We start from the raw sequence: 24,741 nt of genomic DNA, 5'->3' as shown, positions 1-24,741 counted from the left end.
CCATAAACACAAATGTACTCAATCACGCGCTCACTCCCTCAGCATAACAGGTTGCTCATCATTTTCTATAGCTGTTGGTTATAATGAAATGGAGGCCGTGCTCTGCCAGCACAGGGGCGGTGAGACTCTGGCTCTGCCCGGCTGGCTCTGACCCAATCACAAACTCCAGCAGCTCCAGCCAGCATGGATTCCAAAAAGGGGCGGTGGGGGTGGAGCTGAAAATCCCATGTGCTACTTTGGGCCCCATTCATAGGCTTTGAGTCCAAACCTTCCACCTGCAGAGGGTTCCATTTCTGAAAATCTAAAATGTATCCATGTTTCACCCCAAAATTGCTTCAATATTTATACCAGCAAAAAACAACTGATGTTTCTCTATAAAATAAGATACGCCACCATGGTAACACAGGTGTGGATATTTTTTTAGAGGTGTTAGTATTCTTGTTGAACATACCTCTCACCCCTAGAGCATACCAACACAATGCCTGGTTTGGGTATAGACCTAATATCAGTAGGGCTGAATTAATCATGGCCCAGCCTCATAAATACTGCACTGGGCCAGCACTCTGGGGATCTTATCTGGGTCCATCAGAGCTGGAAGCTCCAGTGCCCAGCAGGAGAAACACGACCACAGCTTGCAGAAGAAATGCTCAGAGAGCAGCTTTGCATATGCTAGCAAGGATGTAGACAGAGCCCCTCTTACTGCGTACCTCATGAATAGTAATACGCCACATGAATTCTCTGTTTTCCTGGTAAGTGTTCTTTGTGTTCTGGCAAAACCACATGTGTTGCACGTGTGAAATGGTTCGTAATTCCTGCCAGCTCAATCCAGGTTGCATGAGTAATAGCTTTGATACCGGCTACCTTTTGTGTCACGCTTTGTGATGAGCTGGATTTGAGTGACACAGAGTCGTTTTTCTTTTTCTTTTTCTTCTTCCTTTAAGAGGTTTGTGTGTTAGAGGTTGCTCAGTGAGCATGATTCATCTTGACATGCGATGGGTTAAAAGAAGGTATACAGGTCTCAGAGAGACAAATTAGTTGAGCTGTTTGGCGGAAAACTGAGACCTTTAGCGATTCTTCTCAAACTAAAGTCTGCATCATTCATGCTTCTCTATCTAAGACCTTCTTGGATAGTCTCAAGAAAACTATAAATTCAATTTATAATAAAAAGTATACCAGCACATAATTAAGTAGGCAATCCCTTTTACTTCGAGGTTTTTCGAGTGTTAACAGGAAAAAAAATGTGGATGTTAGGAAAGTTTCAAGGTGAGATAGTTCATAATGCTGTGAATCAAGGCTTCCCAAGCCTCAAATCTACATGCTTACCCTGTTTACGTCTGTATACCCAAATCAAGTGATTTAATCAATCAAAATCTCTTGATCCAACCCATTAGCTGTAAAAAATGAAAAGCAGGATGGTAGATCTTGAGGACCAGGGTTGGGTAGAGCTACTAGAAATGATTGGTGATTCATGATTCCAAATCATGACTTATCTTTCAAAAAACCCTTACTAACAAGGCACATAATTGATATCTGGAGCCAAAAGATGCCTTTGGAGGCTCAATTTTTTTTGGAGTGGAAGGGTTTTGCAAAGGAGCCTCACCTCCAACTCTCTCTTTGCAGCAAGGTTGTTTATTTGAAAACAAGTACAGAATGCAAGTTTTTCTTATCCTTTGAATGAGTTAACTAAAATTCTTTGCTGTTTTTGTATCAACAATGAAATAATAATCCTTGATATTGGCTCTTGATTTATTCCCTACAGTTGATCATAAAATGGTTAAAGTCTGTTGTGGCATTTTACAATGAAAACATTTTACAATTACTGCAACAAAATTACTCTTATTTGAAATATTTTTCCCCTAATTAAGAATTAATATTATGAAAAAACATAAATATTGATTTGCTTTGTCTGTTACTTAAATGCAAAATCGATTCCCTGACTGTTGTAGTCTGCATGAAGTCCACAATCACTTTACCTACTGGGCCCTTTTTGAAGCGGTTTGGCTTTAAATTATGTCATATTATAACCTGGGAATTGTCACGGCTGGGACCAAAGTTATGGCACACCGGATGTCATATTTTGTAAAACTGAACAGAAATGAGAAGAAATGTGATTCTTCTGACCTGGTCTCTAGAGGAACGTTGCTGTTGAGCACCCAGCTGTCTTGCAACTGAACTGACTCAGGGGTGGTCGGCCCGTCTCCAGTGCCCGGAGCCGGGGCGTGAATTGGGTTACGCCCCCCTCTCAGGGTGTTTCTGTTCAGGCTGTTGGCAGACTGGTGGGACAAGGTCTGGTGGTTATGAGGAGGGGGCAGTGGAGGCCGTAATGTGGACTGACTGTGGTGGTTGGCGGGCCCTGAAAGACAAAAACACATCATTTTTCATTTAAAAAAGACAAAAGAATCAAATAGTTTGTAGAGAAATACATGATCATAAACATTCATAAGGTTTGCCTAATTAAAAACAAAACTTTGTTTACATTTCTATATGTACTATTTGTTCCACAATTTATTGTGTCAGATTAGATTTGAGATCCTCCAAATTCAGAAAAACCTGTTTCCAACAAAACGTACAAAATCTGGACGTTTTTCAAGTTTCTTGTGCCACGGGCCAAATATAAATATGAATTTTTAATTTTCCTGGTTTTGCCAAGCCATCCACGCATGTTCTTTCTTTCACCCGCACCTTTTGTATCCATTTTTTGTCACACCTAAGTGAAGATGTGTGTGAACAATATTAGAGCACTCAGCACAGCGTGGGTCCTCATCTCTTTCTCTCAGACTTGAGGGAACATGCTGGATTGAACCCATGAGCAGCTCCTACAAGAATGAACTAATGGACTGTTGCGTTGGAGAGCTGAAAAACAAACCTGCATGACTCAGACACACATCACCTTGCTCCCTTTCTCTCTGTTTGTGAATCAGTGGGGGTTCTGAGCCCCTCTTCATCATTTTCTTTTGTGCATGTGGTTTGCTTTGGAAAATCAATGAGCCACATACTTTACATTATAGTAGTCTTATGCTTTAAGTCTTGGGCTTTGGCATAGTTCTTTGTTTAAGTGGTGTGCCCTTGGATTTGTTTTTGCACAGAAATAAAGAAAACAAAGAGTAAAAAGCCCATATTTCAACCTGTTAATTACAATAGATTACACAGTGGTTAGCGCTTTTGCCTTACAGTGAGAAGGCCTTGGTTCAAATCCCGGCTGAGTACTTTCAGTGTGGAGTGTTGATGTTCTCCCCTTGCATTTGCGTTTTTTCTCCAGGCACTCTGGTTTCCTCCCATAGTCCAAAAACATGCGTCATAGGTTAGTTGGTGGCTCTAAATTGCCCCTCGGTTGCATGTGAGTGTACGGCCCTGCAATACACTGATGACCTTTTCAGGGAATACTCCTCCTTTGCCCAACAGTAGCTGGGATAGGCTCCTGTGACCCTGAAAGGGATTGAATGGGTTCTGAAAATGGACACCTATTTAGTATGGATAGCGTTCATAAGACATTTTATTTTCAAAGTAACTTACTGATGTAAGCCCCAACATTGTTGGGGGCAAAGGCAGATGTCTTGCCTAAGGATACAATGACTCTTAAAGCTGGGAGTTGACCCATAATGCAAGAACAGGCCTTTTAGAAATAAGACAAAAAGTTTGGCAGATTAAGCAAGCACAAAAAAAAAAAAAAAGGAAAAAAATCTCCCAAAGGTGTAAGAATTACCAAGAATTCTTATTAAAAAAATCGAAACAAAAAGAAATTAGGTCACAAAGACGTGTTTTCGCAAACTAAAATTATTTTGCTGTTGAAAAGCTTTGTTCATACGATTATCCTTCTTGCAAGACATAAAAAAAGAAAACTTTTCTTGAAATAAATGTCTTTTGAACTGTCATAGGAACCAGTTTTTGCAGTGCACCAACTGACCAACAAAAGTTGGCTCTTTCTGTAACCTTCACAAGATTTGCTTTCCAAAATAATTAGGAGTGGTAGGAACAAAGATTTATCACACAATCTCATTCATCCATACATGCACACATTCACACACTGATAGGGGCTCCGCTGCCGAACACTGGTCCAACCACCAAGAGAAATGTGGAACTCAGTGTTTTGCCCAAGGGCACTCCGACATAAGGCAGGAACCAAACCTGCGATCTTGTGAACATACGTAGGTCAACCACTCTACCACTGCAAAAAGGCCGCCCCTAAAATGATAAACTTGGATTGTGCTTTTGCTATCATCCTCCAAAAACCAGCATAGTCGGCACATTTAAGCAACATCAGCAGATGTCTGAAACTCACTTCCTTGCATGTGCGAGTCGGAGAAAATCAGACAGACGAACAAATGATGCTGAAAACCTAGTCTGTCTGGGCTCCGCCTTAAAGGAGGAAAAATGATTTCAAGTGTCATGACAAATCGTCAATGCCTTTACTCCACAGCTCCCCGTGTAGAAATTATGTATTACCTCAAACCACACAGAGCCATTGATTTTACCTCGAGCTTTGAGTTTCGTCTCTACAAAGGTTCGCTTGTTGTTTCCAGCAATGTTAAGCATTCCGCTTTCATCATTATTGTACGCTTCTAAGCACAGAACGCATCACAATGATTGCTTGTTTACACATTGTCTTTCTTGTACTGATCAAAGGTTCAAGCATACATTTGGCGTAAGAAAAAAAAACAAAGCAGCTGCTCCTTTAAACTGCATCATCACACTTGCCCTCCTCCATTTATCATATTCCCGTGAATTAGACCTGAAGAAATATGGGGAAAGAAAAAAAAGAGACGTTTGGATGCTCTGTAGTCTCCTTTACGCTTTTCTGCTCTGATATTATGAGGTTGCTGAGGGGCAAAAATGGTTGACATCCATTAGTCTGTATACCGTTGTGCAAACAAATACAAGGGAAAAATCATTTATACAGGTGTCTTATCACAAGCCCCCTTTTCCCCCCTCATTCAACTTTTTCATGGATGGGCAGTTGGAACAGATAGGGGGCAGTGATCTCCCTCGCATCTGCAGCACTCAATGACAACCAATTTGTAACGTGACCCGATTCCTCTGTGATACCTCTGGGACGCAGGTGTCACCAACATGGCCGTGAAGAACAGATGCTTGTGAAAGGAGAGGAGGGCCTAAGAAGCGAGTAGGACAGGACAGGACCAGACCTCTGCTACACAGGAAAGACATGAAACATCTGCTTGAACATGCAAAGATCCTCCTGGGAGAAAGTGATCCTCGCACATGCATGCATACGTTTTTATTATGCAAACATCCACACAGTTACACACCTGCAAGGAAAAGTCCAACTCCTGCATCATCTTTAAACTGACCGAGGAGAGTTTTATTTATTGTGCCCTCATTCGTACACAGCGTAATTTTTTTTCCCAGGAGATTAGTTTCTTTTTTTCTCATTTCGTTTCTCTTTTTGCATTTTGTTTGTGTCCTTTGCAAAGATGTGAAGTACTTTGAGATAAACCTCCTTTGTCAAAAGCTTTTTAGAAATAAATTTGTCTGGACTTCTTCTCCCTGCGATGCCTCTGTATCTAAATACAGCAGCTCCTACAACATCCTATCTCCATATATTCATTTATCTAACAACAATGTGCACAACAAAACGCCATTATGAAAAGGCTTTCACACTCCCATGCAGACACAGACTCAATCCTAGTGATGAAAAAGCAGAAACGCCCATGAACACACAGCGTCTCGTGTGCCAAAAACAGCAAACATTAAAAAGGTGGCCCTTGTCCGTACTTTCTACTCCAACAGAAACATTTAACAGTTCAGATAAATAAAATAATGCATAGTTTTTATGAAAACATAATAAATTATAACTTCCAGACTAAGGTGGTGCAAAAAATCTCATTCATTTTTGCCAGTTTGTGCATCTATAGCTGCATTTACCCTACAGAGGATCCCCCTGCCAGCTCAGCACTGCAGTGTTGCAAGGACGGAGGCCTGCACACCCACATTATGAGATGCCAAATATGCTAACAAAAAGGGAATAGAGAATAAACAATAATATCTATCATGCAGTAAATTGTGTTATGACAACAAAATGTCAGAGAAATGTTGCTTCTCAGAAAAGTATTGTCTCAGCGCTCCTCTTCTCCTTATTGACTCTTCGGACTGCCAGAATTGTCACAGTCTGTATTGTTACATGATACAATGGAATTATTTCTTTTATTCTTCACTTTACTTGTGTTTAAATATGACGGGAGAAACATTTGGTTGGAGAATATTTAGTGAAAGCAAAAGAAATCTCTGTCGACAGTCTGTAAAAATACTTCAGAGGAAAAAAAATGTATATTTTTCTGCAACAGGGAGAGGGAAAATCTGTTCTTTTGAAGACTTCATATCCTCTGAAAATGTGCAGAACCTGCCAGAAAAAACATAGACCTACAGAAGAGTGGGTCTGCCTCTGGAGGAAGACCATTTCGTTTCTACTTTATTTTTATTTATCTGTAAAAGACCCACTCCAGACCAATGTAAAAGTGTTCCCAGTGGTCTTTTAATTATGAATATGCAGTTTTTAGTATGGCTGGGTATCACCAATATGTTCCAGAATCGATCCGATTTTATTCACCAGAGCCTGTATCAATCCGATTCGTGATTTTTCGATTCTTTCAATACACTGGATTTGATTAGACTCAATTTAATTTTGAATTTACACATTTAGACATCTTTGTATAGAAATAAATCAAGAATCTATATATATTTTAAAGATATTTACATTAATCTGATACAGTAAAATGCATTAGTGAAATAATAAACCAATGAGATCATTAACACCAGACAGTGTTATGATTTCTTCAAAAGAGAAGCTCTAACAAAAATGTAAAATCTTTAACATCATTAAAACGGCTCATGTTACAAAAATAAATGTTCTGCCTCTCCTGGAGGGTGTTTCAGTTTGGCAACTAGGTGGAGCTCGTGCTAAGCATTACACTTTATTCCAGAAGATTTGAGCCAAAAAACGGTGCTTTAGACCAGTGTTTTTCAACCTTTTTTGAGCCACGGCACACTTTAACCTTGACAAAAATCCCGCGGCAAACCAGCCCCCCCCCCCCCCCCCAAAAAAAAAAGCAGAAACTCATAGTCTGTTTTGATCTACAGCCCCCCCCCCCCCCCCCCCCCAATCTAACGTGCATTTTTGTGATAATTGTGGCAGAAAAAGCAGGAAGTTGCAGATGTTTTTTCTAAAAGATGTAATAAAAGTTAAGTTACATACAAACTGTATGTTCGTTGTGGTTTCAATCCGTGTAACAAGGACGACTCATTGTACGCTGAGGCGCTGTCCCTTTAAGCCAATACATCATGGGAGATGTAGTGTGAATACGGCGAGAAAACGGCAGAAACACTTGCGTCTCTGAGTTTCATGGTTTTGTTCACTTGTTCCACGGTCTGATACCGGATTCTGTGGAAAGCTACACCGCTAAAGACGAGCTTTAGCTGGTGTTTTTGTTGGAAATGAGTGAGTTATGAGCTAAATTGGAACAAGGAAGTTTAGACTTTAAACACTTCTGATTGGTCAGACTGATGACATGTGATTAAGCCTTCAAGAATGATTGGTGGAGTCGTGGAGACAGTAAAAGCTGCGGGACTTTTCAGAAAACAGTTATAGCTGCAGGTAAATCGCGGTGCCGTCATTCTTATCAAAATGTCTTTAATAGAATCAGTTAAACACAAAGAAATAAGTATTTTATGATCTTTCATATTCCTAACTACTGAGTGTTTTATCAGGACCTGTTTGGATGAACAAAGAGCTGATTTCCTGGAGATGGTTAATGTTTTTAGATCAGTTAATGAGGGCAATTTTCCACGGCACACTTGACCATCTCCCACGGCACACTAGTGTGCCGCGGCACACTGGTTGAAAAACACTGCTTTAGACCACAAATGGTTTCTTTAAAAAAAAAAAAAGTTTCCTAAAAAAAGTTTGGAAAATTCCTGTCTTTGAGTATGTAAAGGTGTTCATTTAGTCAGCAATGCATGTTTAGGTTGACCAAGTGTTTGCTGTCTTATAAGAAATTCCCTTGTATGTTAACATCCAGCCAGCTGACTTTGGCTTTACTGCAGTTATTGTTAAAATTACAGTAGATGTATCGGATTTTATTAGTAATGTTCCATAAACCTTCTGACTGTATTTTGTAAGCTGTCTTTACGGTTTTACACCATGATTATTTCAAAGTTTGATCATTGACAGTTTCTGTAGAGCAGCAGGAGTTCATCAGAAATTTGCTTCTGAGTTGTGGGTGGGACAGTTGAAAAGGAAGTAAGCCTCTGCCCATGTCCCATGATCCCTTTGTCTAAATACTCTCACACACCCAAATGCATTACCGGTGCAACAAAAATGGCGAGCAATATTGGAGCTATCCTATGGTCCAATTTTGAGCCAGATGCCAGCTCGGACGTGCAAAAAGAAGACGAACATGTATTTATTAGTGTGCATCAGTATGGAGCAGAGCACAGAGCTTGTGGTAGTTTGTAGGAAACAACTACAAATCTTTTCAAACAGCATTTTTTCAACTGCTCCTGATTCACTACGATTTGCATAAAGAGATACTAATTTAATTTTCTTTATATATCCTCCTGAATGAAAAGCTCCAGTTTAATGAATAGCTAATTTAGGTCAGTTATTGTTTTGGTCTAATTGTTGGAACACAAAAAATAGAGTAGACTGCAAAAAAGCTGGACTAAGAGTTTAACATGCAGGATTAGTCAAATGATTTGATCCAGGGCGACATTTTAACCTGCAGACTGGCAAAGGAAAACCAAGGTTTTACAACAAGTCCCCCTAGATAAAGAAAAAAAAATGCAACGAAGACATAGAGCAATTAGTGAGCAGCCAAGCATATCACATTTTATTCCAGTTTATCTTCTCCTTTTTTCCACTCTCTGTCACTCGCCATTGTGTGTAAACACCGATCATGAAAAGATTTTCTCAACAGCTCTCACAGCCACCTTTTGTGGAGAAGCGCAGAGCCCATTCAACTGCTGCTGAAGCCTGACCCACTTTATTCTGTCCAAGGTCCCTTGCGACTAGAGAGGAGAGACTGGAGGCTGTAAGCTGGTGGGTTTTGGCTCAGGCTAATCCTTGGAAGTCCATTATGTGCGCCAACTCAACGAAGCCTCGCACTGCAGAGAGGAATTAGCCTGTCTGCTAACCTGCCTCCCCTCTAAAAGGCAGCGCGCTCACACACACAGACACGTCAGTGTGAAGCAGGGGCTTGCCACACCGTATTAATCTCACAGTGTGGGTCTGTGTGTTAGTGTGTGGCCAGCTGGCAGCAGGAACCAACCACGGCAGTTTGTTTTGCAGCCCTGGATGAGCAAACTGTTTATTGACATTTTCTGTGGTTAACAGAGAAAAGTCACAGGGTTGTGTGCATGTGTGTGTGTGTGGAGCAAAGAAATGCCCATTCAGCAGTTAAAAAGGGATCATTGCAGGGCTCAGCTCCCACCCCATGCTTCTTATCCTTCTCAGTCTCCTGTCTCTCCATCCCTTTTCTTTCATGCTCCATATTGCCTCGGCTTCCATCTATCTTCCGTGAAAACTGCAGCGCCAGCCTTCATTGTTTTTTTTTGTGCCCCTTCCCTCCCTGCTAATTGCTATGCACCCTGTGTTTTAAGGTGGTATATTCCCATGTGCGCCCGCTTCATGTGTCCTCTGCCTGGGAATGTCACACACCTCTCATTTGTCATTCTTCTCAGAGCTCAGAGGATGAACACGGAAGGAGAGCTTGAGGTGAAACTTCAGAAATCACTGGGAGCCCTTTTTCTCACGGACGTATTATACAAAACTCAGTTTGCTATAACATTCAAACATGAAAGTCAAAGACATGCATGACTATCGCACACACCGCCTCTGCCTTGGCTAGTCATCTCTGTCTAATTAGGAGGCAATAATCCGCTAGAGAAGAGTCATCAAATTCAGCCAAAAACAAACACTCTTCATGGGCAGAAATGCATGTGAGCATGGCACCCACGTACACATGCATCTCCACACTTGCACATGCATGAACGCTCCCACCGCTCTGCAAATGTCACCCTTACATAAGAAACACCGCAAGGAAGAATATCCTGTTTGCAACTTTGCCTCTGTTTCTGTAGATTTGTTTCAACAAAGACGTTAAACATTCATTGACTTTTCGGTGGCTTCCCTGCCAGCAGATAGCCGGCCACTTTAGAAAGGGCTAAAAATAGCTTAGTGTTCCCCATGCATAATGAATGGCCAGAGACAGTGCTAACGCTAGCTCTGTCCAGGAGCGATCTGCTACGCTTCGTTTGGCCGTCTCAGCTCCCTCCCCGCCGGCGTTCCGAGGGAGCATTCCCAGACAGGTGCTCTGAGCCAGACAGTATTCCCACATAAACATTCACAGACCAATTCCCTTCAACTCCAATGCAACAGCGTTCCATTCCCATTCACCTGTCATGCTTCACTAGGAACACAAGTCATGACTGTCCACCTGTTAGCTTAGGTAATGGTGGTCTGCTTTAGAGGGAACACACAAACAGCCAAACACAAATACACACGCTGAAACAGCATGCAGCTTCCTGGGGATTATGTCGCTGTGGTCAGTTTCTGCCTGGCTTGGGGAAGCTCATTTCCTGCCCAGCATCCACTCTCTACAGGGCTGCACCAATCACACATGTAGATATAGGAGTGCTCCTCCAGACCTCATGCATAAGCAATTCTGGATATAGGTGTTTCATTTGCTCACAGTCGTTCCTGTGCCTTCACAAATGCCAGGATATGTTTATGCAGTGCCAGACTGCCACTCTAAACTCATTTAGTTTGGATTTAATGGATGCCCAAAGCCAAGGACTCTTTCTGCGGCTATTAGATCAGCAGTCCAACATGGAAATTTGCAATTTCATCGCAATGTAGGCTTCCCTCCATCCAAATCTCTTTCACCCTAAGCTGTCATCATTTTTCCCTTTTTTCTCCACCTCTTTGACTTCCATTGCATCTCGTTCTCCATCTCCCTCTCAGGCACGTTCTTCATCTATTTTTACTTGTGTGCTTTGGAATCTCTCTTTTCTCTTCTTTTCCCTTTTTCTCCATGCAAGATGTCTCATTAAACAGATTCAAAAGTTGAAGTTAGACTTTCTCCATCCCTGCTCCCGTTTGCCTTTCTGTGTCTCTTTTTCTTGCCTGCGTTTAGACTTTCTTCCTCCTTATTTGTCTCTCCTGCTCGCTGTCTGCTCATACCTGCTCGGCAGACGCTGAAAGAAGGCCAGAACAGAAAGTGTGGGTGTAAGTGAACAAGAATGGGAGGAAGAGAGACTGCGCCGCAAGCCTCACTCTCACTCTTTGCCAGTGTTTGCCATTAGGGTGTCAGTGGCAGAGTGAATTTATTTGCCGTGCGGTTACTGGGCTAATGATTGATGTTGCCCCAGCAAACAGTAAACCAATTAGAAGGCTGATGTAACATCATTTTAAAAGCCTCCTAATCACGTTGCTCTTGAACCTGGGACCCGGGCCTTCCCTAATGAAGATTTATACTGGATCAAAGGAGAGCCTAACGCCATTAACAATAGATTGTATTCCACCAAAAATCACATTAGGACTTCTCTGCCCACGCCTCTCCCTCCCATCAGGATCCTGCTAAATATATCGGCTGATTACAAGTGCAGATGCACAGAGGAATGGAGAAACAGGGAAAGAGCAGGAAAAAGAGGAAGGGGCCAAAAGTTGGCCCTCATTTTTTCTGGGATTAACACAAACAACAATGAACAAACTCATCACTGTAGATACTGGCGTGTGCTCATGTGTGTGGGGAAGAATAAAACCTTTCAAGGTGCTGATTTAAGCACACAGGGACAGTAAGAGCCAGCAAGACAGAGGCTGGTGATGAAAAGGGAAAGCTGAGAGTCGGGAAAACTAACTAGTTTGTCCCGCAACACTGATTCTCCTGTCGGCACTTAAAATTCATCATGTCCTTACCTTTCACTTTCTGGCAGATTATTAATATCATACGGAGAATAAGTACGAGGACACCAGCTCTCTGGCAACTGATCTGCTCTCTGTAGAGTGCAAGGGTTTCTTTCACTTGCATCTTTGTTTGTTGGGAAAAAGCTTCAAAGTTGGGAGGGTGACATTTAAAATTTAATCCACTAACAAATCAGCTATTATCTGCTTAGAATTGTCATGCAAACCACATTAAAACTTGAATCGAGCGGATGGAAGAGTTTTTCTCTGTTGGTTCAGGAAACCAATAAAATCAGATCTAATACAATATTAGAGGTATTAAAATACAACAAATGCCACAAAGGACCTTAAACATGAATCAAACCATAAAGAATCCTCTAACTACAGTTATTACTTAGCATTATGTGAATTAAAACCTCTCTAAATGTAATTCTTTGTCAAGAATAACATTTACAGAGCCTCATTGGGTTTGATTCATGGCCCTAAAACTTTGGAAGAATGCTGAAGTGAAGAAACTAAACTGTCAGAGCCGAACAGGACGTGACATTAAATCTAAGCAAGGCTTTGCTTGACGTTTTTGGGAACAAATAACTAAATCGGATGAGGCAGGGCAGTGACCCGGGAGATTGATGAGATTTTTACACGAAAGGTATAAATGGATAAAGGGATGGTGAGATGGAGCACTCGCTTACCCGTGGAGGAGGGCTGAGCTCGGAGCAAGTACGAGTCCTCCGGGTGGGGCTCCAGGTGAGAGTGGGTGGAGTTTTTCTCCAGCAGGGGCACCTGACATTCCCTGATTGGTGGAGAGGGACCAGGGGAAGGGTGATGAGGGGCAGAGGAGGAGGAGGACGGAAGGGACGGAGGGAGCAGGGTGGAAGAAGAAGTTGGAGGGAGTGGGCGACCTGGAGGATGAAGGGACAGAGAAGAGGAGAGACAAGGACAGAGGTGATGTTAGACAAAACAGATGACTGACAGAGATACTCAGGCCAGTTGAAGAAGTCTAATGAGATGTGACGCAAAAGCAGAATCAGTCAGAGTTTTGTTCCCAAAAACAAAGAGGACATGGACTCCTTTTCCTTAAAAAAACAGTTTTTCCCAAATCCTACTTATTAAAAAAATGACTCAAAATGGAGATAAAGTCATGTTAAACTCAGTCAAGTAACATTTTCCAATAAAGGTTGTCTATGGAGACAAGAAAAGAAAAAAGAGGCAAAAATCAAAGATGTGTCATATTTTAACTCTGTATAACACTGTCCAATAAATCTAAACTATTATTAATGATGGCCTTAAAATAAGGATTATAAGCGACGTTTTGTGTGATTTTTTGTGAAATTTAGCTGATGATCTACTACAAAGGAAATAATCGTAAAAAAGTAGATCAATTAAGAATATCTTCCTATTTTGCTCTGCTAGAATAGATCCCTTTAAGAAACCTTGACAGTAATAAAAAAAGTCCAACTTTAAAAGAACGTGTTTTCTAACAAAAATATTGATAACAAGTAGGGATAAATTATTATCAAGCTTTCACAGCCTTTCAGAATTATACCACCAAAAGAAGACACTTGGTCTTATTTTGGAAACAAAAACATCTACCCAAATTTTAAATTTAAGAATCTCAGAACCGCCTTGTTGTGAGACATAAAATGCTCCTGCAGTGACTGAAATTGTATTTTCAAAATGAGACTTTTTGGTAAGATTAATTTCCTCACTGCACTAGCAGATCATTTCTATTTACCTGAATAGAGTTTTCATCCATTTAAGAATATTTTACTTGATTTTAAAGGGACTATTTTTGTAGTGTGTAGAGAGCAGAACTTAGGAGGAACCTTCTAGCAGAACCACAGACAGTCATGACTATTTTAGCCTCCAAAAAAAACCAACAAAAAAGGCTGTTAAGAATAGAAACATAGATAGATTTCCTAAATGTATCAGGAAGAGTTTTATTTGTCACAACTTTGCCATTTAATACATTTCGATAAAAAAGAACTTGCTTAAATAATTTTTTTTCGCCATTTCTGTTTAAAAATTCAATATATTGTCTTCTTAATATAACTAGTAAAGTAATTCCAAGCATGTTATTATTACTTCAGGAATTTACGCTTATTCCTACAAAACAGGAAAACCAAACGGCAAAAACGTTGCTCGAATACTTTTTTTACCCAAACATTTCAAGGTTTTTCTTCAAAAATCACATCGTTCTAGTTTGACACAAACTACATGAGGGGGTCCAACATGTTCAATTGTACCTCTACATGGATGAGACAAAAGAAAGTTAACAGCCAAGTCTTTAAATAGTTGGAGCCATGGGACGCATGGACACAATCAGGCTGTCCCATACACCAGAGAGAGAAGAGACGGATGGAGAGAATTCTTACAACTCTCCAATGGTTTGGAATCAAGGACAAAGAAAAATCTAATAAATTCTATTTAGAGACTGCTCAAAATATAGAATAATTATTACTGCCATATTTGTAGCTCAATCAATCAACAATACAGCAAGAATGAGGTCAACGAGTCCAGCCAATTCACCGAAGGACTCAGGTTATTAGAACTACTAATTACAGCGCCCAGCAAAATCTATTTGTAGATGTGTTATCTTCTGTTGGTGGTATATTTCTAATGATAGCCCCAGGTGCCAGAATTGCTTCCAATGCCGGTTGTTAATGTCATTTTTATGTAGTTTTCCTTGTGGTTAAGTTTAAAAAAAACTTCTGCAAAGCCTTGATGTTGCACACTGCAAAAATCTCACCATTGTTTTAGAAAACGTATCTTCTCTTCCGTCTTTCAAGAAAAACGATCTTATCAAGAAAGCAAAATAAAATAAAACATGTCTTAGTGACAAAATTAATTTTCTTAAAGTAAGAAATCTTGGTACAACTTTTTCTTTTCTTACCAAATTTTTCTGATTTTAAGAAATTCTACCAATGGGATATGAAATTTTGACTTATTTCTAAGGAGTGTAGCAGTTTTTGCAGCAGTTATGCTTCTTTTTCCTCCTTAAAAACACAATAAACTGAAAGGGCAAACAATAGAAAAGCATCGAGACCTTGGACAGTACAGAAAACAGTTTAAACTCCCTTTTTTTTACTGACCCTTTGGAAGAATACAGAAGTGGTGTAATCTTATTTTGACAGCATTCACTATGTCATCATAGTATTGACAGAAGTCAAAATCCGCAAAGGCTGTGATGGATGGGGCCACTTCTTTAGGTGACTGTGCAATACTGCTCGCGTCAGGGAAACAATACCTGGTGGAGGGAAGGAGGGGGAATCAATGGAGACATCATTTAACACTGAAAACGCTTGGCTGCAGCCAAGTTACCTATTCATGCAGCATCAAAATGAAACACATAAATCATCAAATAAAATAGAGGTTTTACCGCAGGTGACCTGCCTGCTTTGTGAAGACACAGATTTTGACAGAAACTGAGGCAGACTGATGGCTTTGTCCCGCCGTCCAGGCCCCTCTGCTTTAGAAACCAGAGCTCGGATCGATCTCCAACCCCACAAGAACTGCACCCCTGAGAGACGCCAGCCTCGTCTTGTGTTTAGGTATGCGCGTGTGCGCCTCGGTGTGTGTGTACGGTCAATCTCATCAGAGCAAACAAAGAAAAATGGATAAACAGTGGCAAAGCAAACCCCGAGGCCGACAGGAGGGACGGGGAGAGTCAGATGTAGAGGCAGGGCGGACGTTAAGGTCACAAGGGCAACCGGGGAATTGGAGACTAGATAGAGATGAGAATGAAAGGCGACAAAACTGAGGACAAACTAGAATGATGAGCTTAAAAAGCTATTTCCAAAAGAACAAAAAAAGTTAAAATAGGACAGAAAAAAACTATTTTTGTCAAGTTTAAATGTTTTATTTGATATAAAACAAAACTAACTTTCTAGAAAAGATGTCATGACTTGTTTTAAGATAATAAATCTTGAACAACTTGATGAGTCATTTGATTTTGAAAATATAATAATTTAAGTGATATCTCTAATGAAACAAGTTTTTTTTTAACTCAAAATTGCAACTGGGGAATTGTCTCATTTTAAAACTGCCAAGTATTATTTGATTCTTAAATGGATTTAACAACAGTAGGACTGAAGTTGGAAAGTAAACATAATTTTTGAGAAAAATCTTTTTGAAAATGTTTAGTTCTAGTTTTATGGGAAGGATAGAGCTGTTAAAAGCGCTCTCTGTTTTTTTCATGTTTTTGTTGGTGCTACAGACACTGGAAGCGTTTACTCAGTACAGCAGGACGGAACTACTTCAAATTAGTTGGAATTGTCAATTTAATACTCCCCCAAAGTCTGTATGTGCAATATCCATTCTAATGTGGAATACCCACTCATGTGCAATATTCACCCCACTCTACTGTACAGTATTTATGTATTTATGCCTTATATAGCTCCTTATTCCTATTTTATTTTATTCTACCTTTTTATATTGTTGGACGAGAGTTGCTGGAAAAAATTTCATTGTGCACTGCAGAATGATAATAAAAGATTCTGATTCTGATTAAGGCTCTTGAAATTGTGCATATTTTGTGAAAAAGTGTGTAAATATACCTATTTTAAAGATATAAAGCTAATTTTTGACCAATATTATGTCTTATTTTCTAAGACACAGTTTTTCTAAATACCAAAGCAATAGACCTAAATATGAGTGTTTGTAGCTCATTTCAAGATTTAATTTAGTACTAAAAGCAGGACATCTTCACTTTTTTAAAGAAAATTTATTAAGACAAATTCTACTTGTTCCATTGGCAGATTATTTTTTTTCATCTTTTATTTTATATGTTTTTTGAGGACACTTTTGCAGCGAAGGTGATGACAGGTTATAAATGACCGAATAAGGAGCAAATCCTCCTGCGACATGGATAGTTAAAGAAAAGCACGGGAAAGTCACTCCTCTAGTGATGTTTCGAAACCATCCAGCTATTTGTGTAATTCACGAGGCCTGTAATGAAGCTAGTGGTAACAGAAAGCCATGAAAAATCACTCTGCTTGAGACCGTTTCACTGCAGTTTGTGAGGTTCTATCAGAATTTTGTGAGTTTGTGCACGCGAGGTGATGTGTGTGCAGGTTTAGTTAATAATACTTTAAATTACTTTAATTACAAAAAAAGGGGGGAAAAAATTGCACTAGTTGGCCAAAAGCAATTAAGGGAACTTTAATCTCCTCAGCAATTATGCTGTGGGGCATCCTTAACACAGTCATTTCTGCCCGCTACATTTCTAGAAAGGTCAGTGAAAATTGCTTTGTGTTATTAGAACAAAGACTTGGCAGAGAGCTCACGTGGTCCTCCTGACGATTCTTTCAATGCCATCCTTCAACCGCCTCCCCGGCCATCTGTACACAGCCCTGTCCCTCTCTGTGTACCCGTCGTTCGCTTGTCGAATCTGCCGCTCTTTCGCAAGTGTTGATTAGTGCGAAAAAGATATGTATCAAGGGGAGAATCTCATATTCTGTAGCACTGTATTCTAGGCATCAGAGTCCCTTGTTGATTTGACAACAGTGTAAAAAAAATCTAAAAAGGAGAGGAGCATGTGTGATTTTTCGCTGTTTTATTCTTTGCCTGTTGCTTTGGTTTTCTGTGACTCTTTTCCTAAGTTGTTGACTGCTCAATGACTTCTTTTCTCTTATGCTTTCCTCCTCCTGCGCTCCTGCCTCCATCAGTCCGTACATCCACCCATCTGGCTGAGGTGAGGTGCGGCAGGCCGGGGGAAGAGTGGAGTGGAGCGAGGGGATGGAGCGACAGCTGGAGCCCAGTCAGACAAGGAGAGACAAATTACCCCTCTAACGAGAGCCATTCATCATCTCTTCATCTCCTCCATCTCATCCCTCCATTCCCACACACCTCTACATGAAATGCAGCGCACCTGGCTAGCAATTCTGCAAAGAAATCCGTGGGTAAAAAAAAAAAAAAAAAAAAGAAAATTTGCTAAACTTTACACAGAGTTGCTCCCATTTAGTTGCTGCTGGTGTGGCTGTGAAGTCAGGCAGCACGTGCTTTTACAAAGAAGACAAAAAATAAGGAAGGAAAGAGGGTAAAAAAAAAAAAAGATACGGTCGATGTGAAATGATTGAATGAGCAGTAAGCGGGAAAGAGGGAGGAAAGAGAAGCGACACACCCATGTTGGCACATGGAGAGGCTCATTACCATGGCTGCTGTCATCACAGATGTTGGACTGAGGGGGAGCTGTCAGTCAGCGTGTATGCGCCTAACTATGCACATATATATCTGTGTATGTGTGTGTGTAATAGTGCCTGACAGTGATCTGAGGGCTATTTAGACAGCTGCTGACACAATGAGCCCTTTTCTCTATTTATCTATACAGCGCAGTCTGTCTCCTCCATCTCGGCTCTTTTCCTCCCTCCCTCTTTTTCAACGCTTTGTCTCCTTTTTCCTCTTATTCATTACTTCTTAATGTGTCACATTAAGTGTCGCTGTTCATCTCAAACACCTGTTGATGCTGAGTGTGAGAGCGACAAACGGATCTTGTAGCTGGTCCAAGAGTGTTTTGAACCCCTTCACTTTGCGACGTAAATTGTTTTCTCGCACAGCCCTATTTCCTTCTGTACTCAGCTAGCTCGCAGAAAATGAGGGAGACAATGAGTAAAGAGGGAAAGGGGGAGAGGAGTAGACTGCTCAACAGATGTATTTTAATTAATAAAGTTGGGCTCTCGTAGCCTGGAGAGACGATTGTATCGCTGGCTCCGTCTTTGATGTGTAACACTGTCTGGGTTCTACGCTGGCCTAAAGCTCTCCATGGCTCGTGCTTACTTGCTCCCTTTCATCTCGCCTGCATCAGCTTGCTGCTGCACAACTATGGGAGTGCTCTCACCATTCAGTCGGATCTTCAACACGCTCACAAACAGCCTTGATTTGAAGCTCAAGACGTCTTCCTTCCAGATGGGAAAAAAGGTGTTATCCACACTTTCGGCATCAAACTGCTCTGTTGCAGCATTTGCTGCCTTTAGCTCTATGGCGTTCTTTGAGAATTCAAACTGAGGAGCATCTTCTGAATTATTTACACATTTGCACTCATAAATAACAGATTTTTTTTCCACTTTTTTCCTTATTCAAAAAGTGCATTGTCTGTTACAAATGTGCTGCATAAAAATGTGTTTTGTTCGTCTGCCTCCATGAATCCAAAAGTTCGTCCAAACTGAAATTCCTTGGAACTGGTTCTTATTTAACGCTTTACATTGAATCACTTTAAGCTAGTCTGGTTAAAGAGTATTACATTTCACCCATTTATCAACTTTAAACAGCTGTTTGGGTTTTTTTAGGCAGACTGCAAACCAGTTCTCATGCACTCTGAACTTCAGCGTATAATGGATTGTAACTCAGTGTGGTGCATAATATGTAAAACCCATTAGCACCAAGCATAATCTGGCTTTTCAAAGCAGTTTTTCCTGCAGAAAAGCTGGTGGATTAGACAGTTATATATATGGAACTAGGGAAAAAAAGGGTTTTAGTAGAGATATATTGTTGCCATGAAAAGATGCGTCGTGCATTTGTAGCACAAAACAGAGCCGCAGCATAATTCCTTTTATTGTGATAACTTTATATATGTTAAAGGCAGAGTTGTATTTCTAAATGAAATGTTAATCACCTGTGTAATCTTGGGGTAGGGAACACATGGCTCATGCAAAACCTTGAAAGAAATGAAGAATTGTTTGCCTTGTTTGCTTTCCTAAGCCCAAATCATATCTTGTCGTGTTCAGGCAAAACGATGCAGTTGTTCAATTGGTGATGAAAGTAACAACCTTGTTCTAGCTGTTCAAAAAAACCAGGTGAACATATCAAAGGATTCAGTTTTGTGCTTCAAAAATCCACTGAATTTCAATGAACTTTGAAAACAGAGAAGGTTGGTAGGAATGCAGGTTTTTCAAAACACATTTTGAAGCATGGTAAGATTTATTTTAATAAAACCTGCAAATTCAAATTCAAGGATCCACATCAAGTACCTGTGATTAAAGATATCAGCACACAAGACTCATCTAAAACAAAAAGAGTTTGTTGAAAAATAAATACACACGCAGACTTCAGCCAACGGAATCAAGCACAAGCTCAACCAAAGGAGGGGAAAAGATAATGTAGAAGAAATAGGTTTGGATGATGACAGATTGCCTAACAATGTCCTTTGGCCACAGTGTGTGGATAAATGCAGTGAAATAATGAAGAGCTATTACTTTCTAATATCCACTGCAAAAGAAAGGGACAATGGTGTGTTCAACTATAGAGCAGACTCTCACTAAAGACGCTAAGAATTAAACCAGGCATGAGGCAGGACAATGATCATGCCTAATCCAATGTTTAATAATAAGATTAGTATACAAGAGCAGAAACCACAAAAGAAAGCAACTAGAAATATTCCAAAACTGTTAAAATAAGGCAAATAAAAAAGGTTATGTACTGTATACTCAAACCCTTTTACAACTAACTTTACGAAACACATTAACGTTTACTCAAAGATAAGATCATTTTATTGTGCAGGCCAACCTGCTGATGAGGTAAGAAACACTGCAGATATTTGGTCCAATGTCATCACATCGTCAACACATTCTATAGATGTAGATGATGCAGCCTCTTAAAAGCCTGCATGCCTGGTGACATCTGCTGTGATGAGCTTGACTCCAAATGCAAAATGAACCAACGATGTTCCTCTTTTTGGAATCATTTAATTTGTTTGTTTTTTCCTGTGGAGGGTCATGGGGTTGCTGGAGCCTAGCTCAGCTACTCCAGGGCAAAGGCAGGGTAACACACAGATTCACACTCAGTCCTGATGGAGAATTTACATTTATTTATCAGCCTATAAAGTATGTTTTTGGACTGTGTGGGGAGAAAACCCACGCATGCACCAAATGAACATGCAAACTCCACAGAAGGTCAGTGCTAACCTCTACACCACCACGGCCCTGAAACAGTAAAACAGATTGCTGCTCTTCAGCTCCTGTCCTCACTCCAGGGTCATGTTATTGTGATAAAATGAGATCTGAGGACACAGATAAACATTTCAACTGTTACACCTTGATGCACCAACACAGTCCAGGATCAATCTGTTGCTAATTGAAAAAATGCCTCCTTGATCGTGGCTTGTGTCGAGTGTGCTTTCGCAGCGATTCCCAGCATTAGGATGCCGCTCTGCACTTGCGCTGTCCACTGTCAAAGATGTCCACTTTGTGACTTGGGGCAACTACGGAGGCTGCATTACCATATAAATTACATCCATGTTGTTGCTGCTACAGTGGATAGATGGCATTGTTATGGATTCCACGCATTGGGCCCTCATTGAAAACAATCAAAATAAATAGCCTCCTTCTCCCACATAAATAGAAACAGGCACGTGCACGTGAACAAACACTTATCTAATGGCGCACACACACTCGGGCATGACACACAAACCTTGAAAGCCCCTCAACTGAAGGTGCGGAGGGATAAGCACCTATCCTCTCAACCTTCTATTACCTCTGAAAGGCTCAGTAATGGCTGAGAGGAGCAGATCTGCAGGAGGGGGGGTGTCTCTGAATACAGGTGAGTGTGTGCCGGTTTCATGTGTACGTGTCAGTAACTTGCAAAGCCTGTGTACATCAGGCTTCTGTTGTGTTAACTAATCTGCTGGGCGTCGCCTTATGAATCAAGCTGACAGCAGCAGAGAGCACAGTCACATACAAATAAGCACAACATAAAAAATGTGATGCTGTTTGGATCTCAAGGCACAAAAAAATGGAGAATAAAGTCACTTTCACATCAGCAGAAATCCAAGAGTTCAAACTAAAATGTATTTTTTAAGAACTTAATCTGTGACAATGTTTATTTTTCAAACATAAAAGCCAGATTTTTTTTTCTCCCTGCAAAGATGCTTGATTGTTTTCCCCGCTTCTGAGAAGAATTAAAGGTGAACCACTGACAACCTCTGTGATGAGTAGCGAAAGCAATTGGTGTCGACGTGTAATGATGACACTAACAGAAACCCGCCTGCAGCTTTGGACAGAAATGTCTAGATTAATTTTGCAGCTAAAGATCAGATACAAAAATCAGTGTTTGTTATTTCAATTAGACATCACTGTTACAGGATGCAAATCCAAATTCGATTAGAAGAAAGGGACCTGGAGAGATTTTAGATACATCGTCTGCACACAGTTAAAAGACAAAAAAAATAAAAAAAATAAGACATTTGTGCAGCGAATACCAGGTTGAGGACATGAATTAGGAGAGAATTATTACCTTTCAGCACAAACTAATTGCTACGTGCACACCTGCAAAAAAAAAAAGTCATTGTTGATTTAATTTACCATCCAGCCTTGATTACAGTTATAATTAATGTTTGCTGGAAAATTGAGACGAGACTGCGACACCATTCTGAGGGATGTTCACGGCAGGAATTAGACGGAATAAAGCACTGCCTGAAATAGTGCTTTGCTGCAGACAGTTTCAGATTTGAACTCTTAAATGTAAGTCATCGAAAACTAAATTAGATGTTCACACCAGTTCGAGAGATACCAGCGTATCTTTTGTGGTGGATGGAAAATATTTGTACGGAACAACAATTTGTAAAATACAATCAGAAAAAGTAAAAAACAAAGCAATCATCAGAAAACATAGTTATTAAGAATGAACTGCTTATACAGTGGCTAATGGAAAAGGAAAAAAAAAACAAGGAAAGAGAAGGCTACAGAAGCACACTGTAAGAACACTTATGGCAGCCTCTAATGTTTACACACACACACACACACAACAGATACATGGAAAAAATCAGCCATTTTCTATGAATTCACAACAGGATCGAAGGGGGTTTAAGGGCAGGGATGCCCAGTTTAGTCTTTTTAGTCAAAGTTTTAGTATTAACCTATTGAATTCTATTCATTTATGATCCTTTTTGATTGTAGGTTTACCTTACAATCACTGGTACGAAGCCCATTGAAACGACTGTTGTTGTGAATTTGGGCTATATAAATAAAATTGAATTGAATTGAATTGATCCATGGGGAAAAACAAAATAAGGACAAAAGTCTGAAGAACAGGAGAAACAGTGAAGCAAAATTTTTTTTTTAATCAAATCAAGATATATTTGTATATTGAAATGAGCTGATTGACTACATGTTCAAAAAGGTTAACCGTCGCATGATGTTGAATATTCCGTCAAGTGTGTTATGATGAGGATGAGTCAGTGGCGTCCCGTTTGACGGCCTGAACGTGCACACTCATGACAATCCCGTTTACTTCAGGATCAGCCAAAGGAGGCATGATGTGCTCAAAGCTGGTGCATAATAAGTGTACTGTGGCCTGCTGCTGAGAGAAACCTCTGCTTGCTTTGATGTTCTGCGGTCGCTATTAATAGTAAAAGCAGAAAAACGGACTTAGAGCTGGAAAATACAGACAGACACATTTTTGTGTTTTCCATAACAGGCTTACCGTTGAGCCTGTCAAAGTGAACAGGCTTAAGGCCTTTTAAGTCCAGAGGAAGATTATGCCTTTTGCACCTCAGTTCACGAGTGCCGTGTAATTTAAAAGTCAGAAGAAAAAAATTATTATAAATAGAACTGTGACTAGGCTGTGTAAACATATTTCTAGGAAGGATAAAACTTGTGTGGTTGAAATGAATTTCATAAAAGCGGCCATTAGAAGAGGAATAAATGTCTTTGACAAGAAGAAAGCTAAACAGGTTGCAGCAAAAGACAACAAATTACTTTTTTTAAAGGAATTGAGAGAAAAATGAAAATTAAACATTTTGAATGCTTAAATACATTTTGAAATAATAATTTCTTTTGTTTGAAGAGCTTTTCAGGACAATGAAGTTCACAAAATGAAAACATAAAAAAATATAATATAAAACTAAGAGTGCAAATTAGATCATAAAGAGATTTCATCATTTTGAATTAATGAGTTTTGAGTTTAGGTTTAATGCCAGCAATTTGATATTTAAAAAATGTCAAACTGACCTGGGCTTTCAAGAACTTTTGTTATTACACAAGCTTTATTTGTCTTAAATCATATGGATTTTCTCATTTTGTATTTTTTTTTTATGCTACTACACCTTCAGATAAAAAATTGTGGCAAACTGATTCGATCCGAGAACTTTTTTTGTCAAACAAAATAAATAAAATAAAATTAAAAAAAACTCTTTAAGGAGAAAACCTCATAATACCTAAAAACAAAACTTTTTCAATGAGCTATTCTCCGCCACAAAATATGGAAAACAAAGGAGCCATCCATGTGGGCCTCATGCCATAAATAATTTACGGTGAGAATTGTCATTTTCTTTTTTATCTAGTTAGAGTTCAACTCTGATTCTGAGTTTATTGAATGCATATTTTGGATCTCATCAAGTGTGATTTATAAAAAAGCCACATAAAATCCTGCTTCAGAAAAGCCCCCTTTGCAGTTCTTAGCACGCCAAGACATGCGCAGAAGGTAGACCCATTCACTGTTTGCATTAATAGCTGCTGCTTTAGCAAATCAGATGTTAATTACGCCCAGATTGTGAGCTCCAACATAATGAAAGGTGCAACACAAGCTTTTAGTGAAATAAATCTGTTCCACTCCCATCCAGCCCCCTCCCTCTAAATCTATCCATCCATCCAACCAAGCATCCATCATTTCTGCAAGAACATGTCATGCAGCCTTACAATTAGCACAGCTTGCATCAGCTGACATCAGCTGACTCAGAGGAATATTAAAATCCCCCGTGCTAATGGACTTAACATGCAGTTGTGCATCTCTGCATATGTCTGAGTGTGTATTTCCGAGCGCTTGTTTGTGGTCCCATTCTGCACAAACACTCTCTTGCAAATGTGATGCAACTCCCAAAGGTGCAACCTGCAAACCCTTTC

At 40.0% G+C, this 24,741-nt stretch overlaps 1 protein-coding gene across 10 annotated transcripts in view; it reads right to left on the bottom strand.

The window, feature by feature from the left end:
• Positions 1-24,741, bottom strand: part of tenm2 (teneurin transmembrane protein 2) — a 232,751-nt gene that overhangs the window by 59,600 nt on the left and 148,410 nt on the right. For 9 of the 10 annotated variants that reach the window (XM_020706715.2, XM_020706718.2, XM_020706717.2 and 6 more), the window contains 2 exons: positions 12,604-12,813; positions 2,122-2,353 (listed from right to left, as the gene is read on the bottom strand). In XM_020706715.2, the coding sequence (XP_020562374.1) occupies positions 2,122-2,353; positions 12,604-12,813 (442 nt within the window). The remainder of the gene's footprint in view (positions 1-2,121; positions 2,354-12,603; positions 12,814-24,741) is intronic. The other variant, XM_020706724.2, reaches the window with a different exon arrangement.

Source organism: Oryzias latipes, chromosome 10, assembly GCF_002234675.1.
Source record: "Oryzias latipes chromosome 10, ASM223467v1".
NCBI classification, from domain to species: Eukaryota; Metazoa; Chordata; class Actinopteri; order Beloniformes; family Adrianichthyidae; genus Oryzias; species Oryzias latipes.
Note: the sequence above shows the minus strand (reverse complement) of the source record. Positions and strands in the feature narration are given on the sequence as shown.